The sequence below is a fragment of the Anser anser genome, assembly GCF_964211835.1.
Source record: "Anser anser genome assembly, chromosome: 1".
In the NCBI taxonomy this organism is placed as follows: Eukaryota; Metazoa; Chordata; class Aves; order Anseriformes; family Anatidae; genus Anser; species Anser anser.
The window spans coordinates 165734080-165748860 of NC_139720.1; the positions used below are offsets into that span (position 1 = coordinate 165734080).

Consider the following 14781-nt stretch of genomic DNA (forward strand, 5'->3'; position numbering starts at 1 on the left):
TGTGCCAGACTGATTAGTCAGCTACCTGAAAGGATATATAAAGCACATTGTTGCATACACAGTAATCATCCTTGTATAAGACTATCTTAAGCCAGTCATGTAAAGAGAGGCAATACTTATCTACTGTTTGCATGTTCAGACCCACGTCAATCAGATTTAACATGCAGGCAGATTAGTGCTTCCTAGCACACTGACAACAGGTTGACTATTAAAGCCAGTTTTCCTACACAAAGTACAGTGTCCTGACAGGATTCTTGCATAGGATAAACAACCAGTTCTGCTTTGTTTTTGTTACTGAACATTAGTTCCAGGGAGGACTAGGGGCAGCAGTGAGGACACATTGTTTATTTTCAAATTTAATGATTTCAAGAGTCTTAAGATATTTTCAAGTATATGTAGAACATATGCAACATTCATGACAGATGTTGAAAAATCATGCAACAGCAAGATGTTCTTGACATGTGACTGAAGTTTGATTTTTTTTTTTCTTAATTGAAAGTATTGTATTCTTCTCAGTGTGCCTGGGAGAGAGAATCTCATCTCAATACTAAAAATTGCTTACCTTTAGTACAAGAAAAAAAATCTTGTTCTGTGAGCAGCTGCCATGCTTTCAGACATATTTCTGACTTTAAGATAATTGACAAAGCCTCGAAAAAACAGGAGAAGTCCTGAAAGTGTAGAAAATGCACAAAATTAATTATACCAACCTAAAGTATCCTACAAATTCTTAAGATTATTTAAAAAATTCAGATTATATAAAAACAGTGAGATCTTTACGCATCACTCACAAATTTAACAAGCAAGTCTTCCACTTTGATCTTGCGTGATATAAGAATATATCATTATGGAAGGCTTTTCTGAAATTTTACACGCATTCTGAGTTCACGTATCATCTGCTAAAAAGACTACGTGAAAAAACTTAAAAGGAAAAAAAGAAAAAAAGAGATACGTTCCACATTATCTCCAAACATACTTTGGAAATGTTTAAGATTAAAAATGTACTGCTAGTCAACAGAAAAGAAGAAACAAGTCAGTACAAATTGTTCTAGCAACAAGCCAATAACAAATTGTAGGAGATTACGGCTTGAGATTTAACCATCCAGAAATATGCACCTGACCAAGAGTAGAAAGAACAGCAGTTAGTTCAAAGAAAGTTACTCAATGTGTGTTATTTCTTTGTCAACTGCACAATTTAAATTATTTTTAAATGTTTAAATTTAGCCACATTTGAAAGAATATCTCTGCTCTAATAATAAGAGCAAAAGATAAAGAACCGTCACACAATTTACAGATGCAACAGTGGAAATAACTAACTTTTTTTTTTTTAAACCAACACAGATTCACACGCTGGACAGGTCAGCAAACCAACCCAGAAAAACACACTGTTGCATAGTGAACACAGCTCTTTGCTCCATTCTCTGTTAAGTAAACTCCAACAGATTATTTTACGTCTGTTGGATTCTCCCTGATCCAACAGATGAATTTGCCCAAAATGTTGGGGTTGAAATCTGAATTATACATATAGCAGAGAAGCAGATATCTGGAGAGCAATTCCATCGTAGAATACGTTGTATTCTCTAAGCAGGCCCCTGTTTTTTTCCCCACAGTTGAGCAAGGGCCTACTGCCAGTGGTTCAGACAGAGAAAACCAATTTTTAAAGGTCCAGGGCAGGGCAGATGAAGAAACTTCAGTGTTTCCCCTAACTATAAATGTCATGCTATCCATCTGAGAGGTCATTTTTCATTTTGACATGCATCAAAAAATATGGTATTATTAAATATTTTCAAAGTTTATGGAAAAAAAGAGACCCTTAACATTTTAAATTTTTTTTTATCATCTAAGATTGAGATGTTGGTACATTAAATCCTTGTACTTTCTTACAGTGCATCTGGTGCTTGCTCATAAGACAACATTCTGGATAAGATCAATACTCAATTGAGTTGAATCCACCGGGAAAAGTCTTTGGTTAGTTTAGCTATGCACCTTTGTGTTTAAAAAGCAAGCTGACCACAAACAGAAAATTAAGTTTATCATAAATACATCGTAACTAGATAACCCAATTCCACGTGTAGAATTATTATACAGGGATTGGGTTCATTTATATGTTTAAATGATCATGTAGGTTCCTTTAAGATATATACACTTATATAGTGAGATTCCAAAAGTTCAAATGAAAATCCAAACAAAAGTTAACAAATTTAGCAAAGGATTACATCCTGTTCTCTTACATCTTAATAAACAATCTCTATGGTTACACTGATATTTTGCTATGTGATGCACTTTTTCTTCCTGCTGTCCCTGCTGAGACCCTGACTGTTTCCCATGCTCATTTATTTTGTAAAATAAAAATTGGCAAGCAAAAAGCATTTACTTTTTTTGCTTCTTTAAACCCAAGCCTCCATAGGACACACACCCAAGAAGAAAAAACCTACCCAGAGAATGCTCTGCTAACTTTGACCTAAGACAGATACATTTCTGTACATTTCTACCAAAGGTGCTACCCAGACGTTACCAGAGATAGTCCTACATTCAACTAAAAAGCAGCTGAAACAGCAAAAGGTGGACAAGAAGATTTTAAGGTGCCTGAAAGCATATTTTCTGCATTACACATGCTGGGAAAACAGTCCAAGTTCAACCCATACTTTTATATTTCGCTGTTTAACGGAGGAGGGAAAAAAAATACACCACAGAAAAAAAAACACTTTCCATTGTGTTCCTCAAAAAGAAACATTGGCTAACATTTAAATTTAAAAATGAAAATCGTCTCTCTCTCCAATTTGTTCACTGTGCATGACAGGTCTTTGGAAGTAGACCATTTCACTTTTCCATGAAGCGTGAGCAAATTTTTCCAGACTTTAAATAAAGTAAAGGGAACATAAACAGATAGGTGAACACCAGAAGAGAGAAAAAGATAGCAATGCATGGGCTCAAGTATGTCAAAGGATCATCCAAAAGAAAGGCTCCAGTTTATTCACTTTGAAAGAGACACAGGATATACTACTTAGCATGTTCTGATTGGAAAGTTATCTGAAACAATGAAATACAGATTTGGTTGGCAGAACTCCCATGACTTGATAATAGTCCTTCATTTCCTACTAAGTAGGTCTATTGGGGTAAATTCTTCTGTAGTGTTCTAAAATGCTGTTGGCCTACGTCATGCAAAACATTTGTAAAACAAGGGAATGCTAACTGCTGGATACATACAGTGCCTTTTATTGCAAACTCTGTGAGTTTAAGAAAAAAGTCTTCTAACAGTTCAGGCTGAAAATAAGGCTTTCCTAAATCTAAGTGATCTAACTTCCGAATGTGAGAAGTGCTGTGAAAGACTAGTAAAAAGAACTACAAATGCACAACTTTTTCTATATGCCTCATGTAGCCAAGTATACAATGGTAGAGCAAGCTATTAAGAAATCTGATTAATACTCTTAAATTGTATTGAAAGAAGGATATGGAAAACTTTTTTTTTATTAAGGATTTTTGGCATTTATTGTGAAACAAATAAATCAGAAGCAGTCAGGATCTCTCAAAAAAAAAATTTACTCAACATTTTACTCCAACATTTGCTGTTAGACCTCAGTTGAACTGACTCAAAGGGAAGACTGCCACCTACTGAATCATCAGCAGCTTACTATGCTTCCAGAGCAAGAAAATAAAATAGATAGTAGCATTCACTCCTGTAAAAGCATATCACTCCAGACTTCACGTTCAAATCACAAAATCCATAGTAGGAAAAAAATTATAATGGTTGGTGTTTGCAATATCAAAATTAAAAACAAAGGCAGAACGTTATGTGTATAAAACTTTGAACACAGGCAGGCAGACCTCTTCAGAAAAAGCTGACGTCATGGAAGCACTGTGATCAGCAAGCATGAAGCCATTCTCTTGTCTGACTGAGTAACTACTGATGCAGCATGCATTTCAAAGGAGTAGAAAAGGACATTTCATGACCTGTGTACAAGACAACTGACTCCACCTTCCTAGGATCAGTCACATTTCATAAAATTTAAAACTTGACATACAAGCATATATATGTAAGTACCTGGTATCACTTACTTTCACTGCGTTCTCTGCATAAAGCCTAGAGGTTTTGTTACACAATTCTGCACCCTTAGACGAGCATGAGCAGATTAAAAAGCACAAGCTACAAGTCTCAGGTATGTACGTAATTACAAATGTAGAGTAACATTTTGAGTTGAATGTTATTTGAATAGTCTGCAATCCACACTGTAACACTATGGTAATAACCTGGTGAACACTACAGAAATAAGAACAGCATACAAAACTATCAACAGCAAAAGAAAAACATATAGCTAAACATGTTACAGAACTCTAGCTACAAGGACATGATATATCTTTAAGTACTTCATCAAAACAGAAATGTTTTCCATTGCCACTTACCAAGTACAAGGAATATCCACCAAAGCCAGTACTGTCCATTGAAATATCCAGTAAAGTAATCTGAAAACTGGAATTCATACACAAGGCTTAGCTGTAGCAAGAAAGATGACTAAGACACATTTAATGCTTTATGCAAATACAGGAAGTTGAGGGGAAAAAAAATTAAAGAAAAATACTGTATTCTCCTAAAATAGAAAACTGGTATTTGTGCCATAGTTTAACATACAAATAACACTTCCAGTATCAGGTGGTCTTTGACAAAGTTATTTCAAAAGCTCTAAAATATATATACGTGTGTATATACGTGTATATGTTGCATATATTACTTGCCAGAATCATCTGACATTTTCTATTATAATGAATCACCACTGTCAATTTCCTACCCCCCCACCCAATGCCTGCCGTCCTGAACACATTACGGCAGCCTGCTGCTTTAGATATTAACACCAAAAGCCACATTAGTTTAATCTTATCAGACAGGGATGTTCTGCTGACCCCTCAAAAGAAGAGCTTTTGACCTTCTGTATACCCCCTACTGTTAATCGCTGCCAAGAATACCAGCCCCATAAAGACCCCCAACTCATTAAAGTCTTTTCATTTTCAAACCAGCATTCAGTTCCCAGCAGTGAGCTGAACGCAACTAAATGAACCTTGAAGAGGCATTTCAACTGTTCCTGTTAGTGACCATGGTAGACAGTTTTGTCCTCTCTGATGTGGGAGGCAGCTGGAAGGCAGGGTGTGATGGTATTGGAGACAGGTATCTTTGCCTTTACCCGACTCCAGACTGCATGCTTCACTGATAAAAAAGGCTAATCAAATGTCTCCAAAACTCACACAAGAAGTAGGAATGAAGAGATGTGTGAAAAGTTGCCAGAAGGAAAAAAATAACCTTTTTAGTAGCTCTGCACACTTTTTGTACACTTCCCATCCTACTGTCATTCAGTATGTTTACTGCATCCTGCAACAGCACATCCTATTTGTCATTTCCAGCGCATTTCTGTAGTTATCAACCAAGAAATCAAGTAATTCAGGCATTATTTTCTCTAAAATAACCAGAGATGATACTGGGCAACATATTCAACCAAATAAAAATCAGAGCTGTTAAAAGGGTTTTTTGAAAAAGGGTTGAGGGGTTTTTGTTCCCCTCAAGTAACTATGCATTGAGATTCACGTTTTCTACAAAATAAAGCCAGATCATCTGAATTTTTTAAAGGCTTAATAAAAAAAAAAAAAGGTAAAGAAACAGAATTGCCAAATTGAATGAAAAGAACAATTTACATTATCACTATATAAATACTAGCGTATCTATTATTCAGACTAAGCATGTTGTATTTTGACAGTTCATTAAAAGACCAAATGAATATTCAACTCCAAGAAAGTTCACTGCATTATGAATCCCACTTCACCTGATAGTCAATATTGTAAATTTTCTTAAGCATGTTTTTTTTTTTTAACTTACAATTTCATTTAATTGGAAAGAAGATTTATTAAAACCACTAACCAATCAATTACTGGCCTAACATACATTACTCCCACGTTTTTAAGCAAAAGAAATCATTGCTGCAGAATTTACTGAACCACAAATCTGTGCTTTTGTTTCCTAGAAAAAAAAAACACTTTTTTCTGGATATAAAAAGTGATACAGAGAAAGCATATGTAAACTAGAACTGTTTAGACACTATATAGTGTCTACTACAGTACTACTGAGCCTGAGTGAGAAAGTTCAGTACAAGCTTTCTGAAAAGTTTGAAGCAAAGGAAATACAATTTTGTGTATAAATGCACACTTGCATGTCACCGTTAAAACAAAATTGTTGGCACATATCCTATGCGCTTCTGTTATTTTCTCCAGAAGAGGATACAGCACAGGAGGTTTATTATCTTGACTATGAAAAAAGCAGCCCCGAGGTTTTGGAACTGGTCAGCTCTAATATTTTGAGATTAGTAACAGACTATACACAAGATTTTAAATGCAGGCTATAACTCAGTAATTCTTTAAAGAAGTTTAGCATGTATTCATTTTAGTGGTTGTTATGAGCACATTCTCAAGTAGACAGGAATAATAAAACTGACACAATGAGCAAGTTCTGCCCTCTGTTTAGTATGCCTCGAGGGAAGTTCAAAATAGCCCCAATGGATATACAGTTGAAAAATTCATGTCTTCATGCCCATTGAGATAAACTCCATTCCAAACTCCAAATTCCAAATAATTACACCAGAACTGCATCTGATCTGGTAGGATTCCTCTGCCCTGGGGAAGCAAAAAAGTACCTCTCAGCTGTAAGAAGGATGCAGGATGTGTGCCATAAGGACCAGGTAATCTCTCCTCTCTACAATCCTTGCGCTAATTGTACTAACAGCCAATCAAGTTAGATTACTAGCACATACAGAAAAAAAAAATCAGAGTTGGCATGGCATAAAAGATTACTAATAACCAAAGATCTTTCTCTTTGTTAGACAGGATGAGATTTTAATGTTGTGTCTCAGAGATGTGTAGAACTCAAGTTCAGAAAGAATTACCAAGTTTCACCTAGCATCCATTTAGTCAGCTAAGGAACTTCCACTTAGCTAACATACCTTTCCAAAAAGCATCTAGTCCCACACTAAAAGCATCAAGAAATTGAGTATCTGAGCTGGTAAAAATGCGACCACATATTTGATTTTGACTCAATTTAGTATGTATGTGCTTTTCTTTTCCCCTGTAAGATACAAGCGAGAAATGTTTTTGTTTGCTTGTTTTTTCCCCGATAGACTGCGCCACCATTTATGTTTTTCTTTTAGAACACTTCTGAGTAATATGAATGACACTTCTGGTACTTGCTCCACTTCTGCATGCTTTTTAAATACTAAGAATGAGTCACTCCATTTATCTTAGCTGGAAGATCAACACAAAATGATAAATCAGATAAAGACAGATTCAGTTTCATTCTTAGTAAGCACGTATGAAAATATATTAAGTAAATTCCCTACGAAAGCGGAGGTTAGAGAAAGTTCTACTCACTCTGTTAAGTGCAGAATTTAATATACTTATTTTTAATTCTTTTACTATAGATGCTTGGGTAAATTATTATGGCTTGGTTCTACAAGCAGAATCAAGAAACATACCCGTACAATGAGAATCCATTTGATCAGGGAGAGACCAAATCCACAGATTGCGCCATACCTTCCAGCTATGGTATTTGTTATACAGAAGGATAAACAAAATCCAATCCAGTTGAAAATAAATGCCACTATAAAATAAAAGAAACAGTAGCTTCTGTTAGTCTGCATAGCTAAGCAAACAGACTTAACATTAATTTCACTTATAAACTAACAAGGTTATAAACTAATAAGGCTTATACAGTCAGTACCAGTTACCCTTCCGGTAACTCAAGATTTCAGAGATTTACTTTGAACCTAGACATTCCCAATGGTATAGTCACTTAATAATAAAGCAAATGGTAAACAGACTGTAACCTACTACTTTAAACAAGAGAACATTCCAACACAGAGGAAAGTATTACTTTGCTACAGAAATCTGACCAAATGACACTAGATAAGTAAGGTAAATGCAAACAGAGGACTATAGCATACAAATCTGGATTAAAACAAAAAATAAACCTTGCTGCTACACTCTTATAACCAAAACCAGAGTTATATGCACACAAATGCATGCGTCAAGGCTGCATATTCAGCTTTATCCAGTTTGGATAAAACAGAATAAAGTATCTGATCCTGCTCTTTAAACACAGTATAGAGATGAAGATAAATTGAGAAGCTGATGTTTCATTGGTTACTGTCTTCTCTTTTAGATCTATGTCCAAGCCCACAAATGCAAAATTCAAACAGTCTGTAAAACTGAAGTGGAACTGTAAAGAAACTGATGTTCCAAAAGAAATTTTGGAAGACTTTGCATCATCGCCACGGTCATTTTGTACAAGCGAAAAAACATCTTGCCTAGGGTAGTGATAAGAAAACTTACTTTTATGATAGTTACAAATCCTCAAAACAAACAAAAACCTTGAACAAATGCTAATAAAAAATAGAGTAAGCATTTAACTACATAACAGCTACAGAACAGCATGTTCGCAATCCTAACGCCTAGCTTTCCAAAACAGAAAAGCATTTACATTTGAGAAAGCTTGGATACACTGTTCTGAATGCAGGATTTTCCTTTTTTAAGCAAGCTCTCCGAATTCAACATACTTTTAAGAGTAACAAATTTTGGAAGCTAGTTCTTCGGCGTGTGTCTGTTCCTGCCTCAGCATAACAAGCTACTGCTCTGTCCCGTCCTCCCTATTACTCAAGCTGCAAAGGGTGACTGATCATGGCTCCACTGACAGGCATGCCAAAGAGGACGAAAGACAGACAAGTTTCTAATGGACTATGGGAATCCCCAGAATACTTACAATTTTAATGTGTACATAAAAAGATAAGGATTTAAAGTACCTAATAGCTATTTTTGCACGTAATAAAAAAAATAATAATTTCCCAATCAAAGTATATGAAGGGAAGAAAAGTTCTTTCGTTTCTTATAACAAAATTTGAACACATCAACAATTTTATCCTCCTTTCAAATTAACCTAGACAAATATTCAAAATAGAATCCACAGTCACTGGATGAGTATTAGAAAGATATTTAAGCTTACGTTATTTGCCCAACTCTTAAAAGACAAGGAATCATCTTCCAGCACAGTTCACAACAGTTCCCCCCCCAACTCAGCGTGCTGTTCCATCAAGTTACAAACTGACAATGAATATAGGAAAGAAAAAAATATATAAAAGTTGTAAACTACCCAAGTTCACACATTCTAAAAAAATGAACTATAAATACTGAGATTTGTTTTCTGTATAAGTTTCTGTCCATTTCTAGAAAATTCTGCAGTGAGGACCTAATCAAAAATCCATGTCTTCAGCAATATGAGAAAATCATTACTTCTACCTCTGTAAAACCTAAGCAACACCTTAGGGAGCTTCCCCCAACATTTCCTCGGCATTGCATCACCTTAACAAATGCTAAAGTCAACGTGTTTTCAATATTTCCCATTGCTTTTTTTCCCTCCCTTGTGTCCTATCTCTACCTCTAAAATTCATCTTTATTGTCTCATTCTGTTTAAAAAATAATAATTCTGTCCTTGCAGAAATGCATCTGCAGCTTCTGATCAGACTGCAACAAATTATTATTTTTTTTTAAATCTATATTCAAACTCTCTACATCAAGATTAGGCTCATTTATCTATCTTCTTCCATCATAGTTTCCATGTATATCCTCTGTCAGTGATGCAAATTCTCTGAGTTTTGTGGCCTACACTGCATCTGGAAAGAGTTACTGAAGTAAATTTATGTAAAATTTCTGTCTCACATAATTACTGCAATAAAAGCTGTCTACATCTTTCATCTCCGTATTGCCGTTGATAAACCATAGCACGAGTTCCCCACCACACCAACAGAGAAAATAGAATCAGGAGAGACTAATGGAACGAAGTATCTACTGCCTTCTCTGTCTGCAAGATGGAGACTAATAAATTGTGCAAGCTTCTTATTGCAACAAATGCAACCATCTGTATTCTGCAACAAAAAGTGTTTCTGAGGTTGAAAATTAGGAGAAATTTCTTCTCAGAAAGAGTGGTCAGGCACTGGAACAGGTTGCCCAGGGAGGTGGCGGAGTCACCGTCCCTGGAGGTGTTTAAGGGAAGGTTGGACTTGGTGCTTAGGGACATGGTTAGCGGGTGACATTAGTGGAAAGGTGATGGTTGGACCAGATGATTTTGAAGGTCCTTTCCAACCTTAATGATTTTATTAATCCTGTCCCAGAGATGACTAACATTTGGACTCATATTTGAGTTCAACTTTCTACTACTGGCCTCTTCCCTTTAATAAATTTAAGAGAGAAGCTGCTTTTCAAGAGGAAGATGGATAAACTAAAGATTTTTTTTTCTCCAGTAAAAAGTCTTCTTGATATCTTGTAGCGCTTACAACATTTTATTTCTTTCTGATTTGTAGTGCTAAAAAAACAGTTGAAATACAAAATGTAGGATGTTCTAAATGTTATGTAAGTCTCAGAATTTGACACTTCAAACAAGGTCATCCATAAGCTATTTGAAAAACCAAAGCCCTCTTCTGAGTGGCAGTGGTCAGCATATGATTTTTGATATCAAAAATCAAAAAAAAAAAATCAAGTGTTTTATCCATCTGCACTTCTAAGAAAAATGGAGTACCACTATCCAACTTGGTTTTGACAAACAACCTTACATCCATTGGTATTTTTTATACTCTAAGAGATATAGGGCAAGGCAAAGATTATGTATGATGCAGTATACTTTGCCATTACTATTTTATTAATCCATCAAGAGTACCACCTCTTTCAAAAAAAAGGGTTTTTTTTTGTGTGTAAAAAGTTGCTATCATTTTTATAAGCTCCCTTTAAGTACTGAAAGGCTGTAATGATGTCTCCTAGAGCCTTCTCTTCTCCAGTCTGAACGTTCCCAGCTCCCCCAGCCTTTCTTCACAGGAAAGGTGCTCCAGCTTCATCACCTTCGTAGTCCTCTTCTGGACACACTCGAACAGACCTACATCCTTCTGGTGCTGGGGGCCCCAGACCTGGACACAGCACTCCAAGTGGGGCCTCACAAGGGCAGAGTAGAGGGGGACAATCATCTCCCTAAACCTGCTGGCCATGCCTCGGTTGATGCAGCCCAGGATGCAGTTGGCTTTCTGGGCTGCAAGCACACACTGCTGGCTCACGTCGAGCTTTTCGTCCACTGGAACCCCCAAGTCTTTCTCTGCAGGGCTACTCTCAGTGAGTTCTTCTCCCAGTCTGTACTCATGTCTGGGATTGCCCCTATCAATGTGCAACACCTTGCACTTGGCCTTGTTGAACCTCATTAGGTTCACATGGGCACACTTCTCACGGTTGTCCAGTTCCCTTTAGATGGCATCCCTTCCTTCCCTTGTATCTACTGCACTACTCAGTTTGGTGTCATCTGCAAAATTGCTGAGGGTGCACTCAATCCCACTGACCGTGTCACTGATAAAGATATTAAACAGCACCAGTTCCAATACTGTCACATCATTTCATTCTATTCCCACAATTTAGAGTAAACATAGAAAACTGAGTTTTTCAATCTCGTGTACATATTGCAATACATCAGAAGATACAACAGTAGTGACAAGTATACTATAACAAATCTACTTCTTCAATGTTCTTTTCACCTCACTTGCTGATCTTTTCCACTTAGCTTTCCACAGCTTCACATTAATCACTTGTCTTAAGTTTACTACCTTCTTTTCATGATACTAAACGTAGAACTGGTCTGAAAACACATGCTGGTTCCAAATTTTAAGCACAGGTCAAGTCTGTGACACTATTAAAATGGCAACTATATACAAAATGAAACCATGCTCAATTATGTCCTTTATTCCCTGCTTTGTCTGTCCAAATAGTTGTGTTTTTTTTCTTAAATATACAGCAAACACCAAAAGATCTTAAAGCGTCATACCTTGCCTAGGTTTACTAAACATACAGTAATAAATAATAGTTTTCATGCACCACTAAAAAATGTTCTTCCCACTTCTGCATAGAATTTATTCTACTCTGAACTGGTATACATTTTTCCCCCTTCCTGATGGCCTCACCTTAAGTCTGCTGATGATCAGTGACAGCATTTGCTACCGGCCTCTTTTTTTTTTCCCCGACTCAGTGATGAACATTCAAAAACTTCCCTAGGCAGTTTATCTTTAGTACTTCATTACCCACGTTGGTAAATTTCTCTTAATGCCCAATTGGAAGCTTCCTCATTCCAATTATTTTGTATTACATCCAATGCACACGTAGAAACCACAGAAGTCAATTTCTTTCTGCATAAAGAAAGAAGTTTGGTGATTGTGTGTGAAGGTCAGCCAGACTCCCCGATGATCAGAGGAAAACAAGCACAATTCCTTTATCTCGTTCCAACATTTGCTATTTCAGTCAAATGACTTTCCCTTAGTTTCTCTTGCATGACTAAGGGAAACCCGCATAGCATTAATACATGCACAAAGTCAGGTTTCCTAAAATCGCACAAAGGAATCCTCCCACTGGCAATTTAGACCATGTTTCCATTTCTCAGGAAGCATACAACAGGAGGCTGTGCTAATCTGGGGCCTGCGCTACAATTCTGCCTCCCAACTTATGCCTGCTTGCAATGTCCCAAGTAGATATCCTAGCTTGTATGCAATTTATTGATCATTTGAAGCATCTACTAGGTTTGAAAACAGCGTGAACATTAATTTCTGAACTACTGTTATGGGTGTTATCTGTTCCAATATAACATCTTGGACTAAATTTACATTTACGTTTCTTTGTATTATGAGATTTTTTTTTTTGCTGTCAAGTTGTAATGTGTTTAAATTGGCTGGCCACGTGTCATTCAAAAGTGAATCACATCTCCAGATGAGAACTTAAACTTCAGCTGTCTCAAACATTTTTCTCCTTTTCTACTTCCTTATCAAACCATTTGTGAGATTCAAATTAATATTTAGTTCTTCCAGAGCAAGGATTGCCCAAAACTCTCTTCCATGGTTTCAAAGAATCCAAATGAGTTCCACAATTATTTTGGGGTCCACAGGTGAAAATGCTGGTAATATTCTAAAGCACTCCTTAAATACAAGAGAAAAACCTTTTATTACTGTCAGTTAGCCAGGATAAGCCAATCGGACATGATTCAAACTTCCACTATGTGCACATTAAGCAAAAAAACCAAACATTTTTGGGCATGACAGTTACTTTCTCTATCACCGTTACAGCTGTGTTCAAAATGATAAGAAACAGCTCAGAAGTTCCTCCTTTTTGTTATGCATACAAAATTTACTCAGAGTAACTCACCTACTAACTTATTTCTCTGGCATTCTGAAAAGTTTATACTATGTTGTATAAGGCACATCTGACTAAAATACATAAATGAAAAATATATTAAGTGGTCTGGTGGCATAATTTGCTGCATTGACTTCATAGATTAATTTAGTTCCACATTAGAAATTGACAAACACCAGCCCTGACCATTAGAGAGCAGAGATTATTCACTGATCAACATAATCACAGATTTCGAAAGTGACAGCAGTTTCTTAAAACAGTTTCACCACTTAAGAGATAAAATAGGTAGGTTTCCAAATTTTTCTACAAAGTTTCTGAACCAAGTGTTCAAGCAAAAACCACACAAAACCCAAAGACATTTTACAAACACAAAAAAGATGCTCAAAATACCTGCTCGTGTAAAGGGTTTTTATTCTTTAGACTATATTGTCTCCTTTTATTTAGTTATGCTAAACACAACAGTATTTTTCAACTTAGACGAGAAACAGATTTATAACTTGCATGCACCAAGATCCAAAAAGACAAAACAAAACAAAAAAGACATCTGGCCACTAGATGGCCTCAAGACAAATATTTTTGCAATTTAGGCAGCTACCACTAGATGGTAGCTACTCATCACTAGTTCACTGTAGCAAGTAGGCAAGAACAGTAAAAAATGTATTTGGTTATATTTTGGTTGAATAAAATGAGGTAACAAAAGCTAAATTCTGTTTTATACTTAAAATAAAGGTAATCAACCTCCAGGATCTTACTACAAGTGTCGTACCTAACAGTCACAAAAAGGATGAAGGAGAGCTCATCTAGAACAAGTCGTTCTTTCCACAATTCTCTCACTACACCACAGCTCCTGACATTGTTGTCCTGAATTTTAACTACACGATGAAATTTACTCTAGACTCTCAGTGTTCTGCCACCTTTGCTTCCAGCATTTAAACATATTCCACCCAGGAAAAAAAACAAACAAATCCCACAGATAGCTGTTCTGGAAATTTCACTTCAACTCCTGCTTCCTTAAGTCTACATACATCAAATTTATGAAGACTTTGATCTCCTTATGTGAATACATCACACACTATTTAAGATCTAACCTTATTAAGTTAAGCTCATTTTTTATTTAATTGTCCAATCTCACCATGAAAAAAAACTTTGAAAATGAACATTACAAGTCTATACATGCAACCAGTTTTCATTAATTCCTCATACTATGAACACAAACACCAAGTAAACTATATAAATTCCCATACGTAACTGGTATCCAGTAACAGTTAACACAGAGACCAATTAAGCATATATTTTTATATATACACCTTGCAACACGTTTAATTTTGAGAGCACTCATTTTATGCATTTCATTCAGACATGATCAAAGTTGGCAGTTACACAGTCTCAAAATGATCAAGAAAAAACATGATCTACAGGGTATTTTTTAAAAATACGTAAAAGTAGTGCTCTGTGCAGTCAGTCTCAAGTAAATGAGTGATTTGAAGAGGAAGAAGCCAGTTTATCCAAATTAGCCTCTCCATTCTTGAAGATGTGCACAAGGTTCTGCGTGTG

General features: G+C 36.1%; 1 protein-coding gene across 5 annotated transcripts in view; it reads right to left on the reverse strand.

The window, feature by feature from the left end:
* Positions 1-14781, reverse strand: part of NDFIP2 (Nedd4 family interacting protein 2) — a 140884-nt gene that overhangs the window by 96071 nt on the left and 30032 nt on the right. For 4 of the 5 annotated variants that reach the window (XM_083807987.1, XM_083807990.1, XM_083807986.1 and 1 more), the window contains 3 exons: positions 7503-7627; positions 4399-4465; positions 563-668 (listed from right to left, as the gene is read on the reverse strand). In XM_083807987.1, coding sequence (XP_083664113.1) covers positions 565-668; positions 4399-4465; positions 7503-7627 — 296 coding nt within the window. In that variant the 3' untranslated portion in view covers positions 563-564. Of the gene's footprint in view, positions 1-562; positions 669-4398; positions 4466-5838; positions 6649-7502; positions 7628-14781 lie in introns of those variants that run through there. The other variant, XM_083807988.1, reaches the window with a different exon arrangement.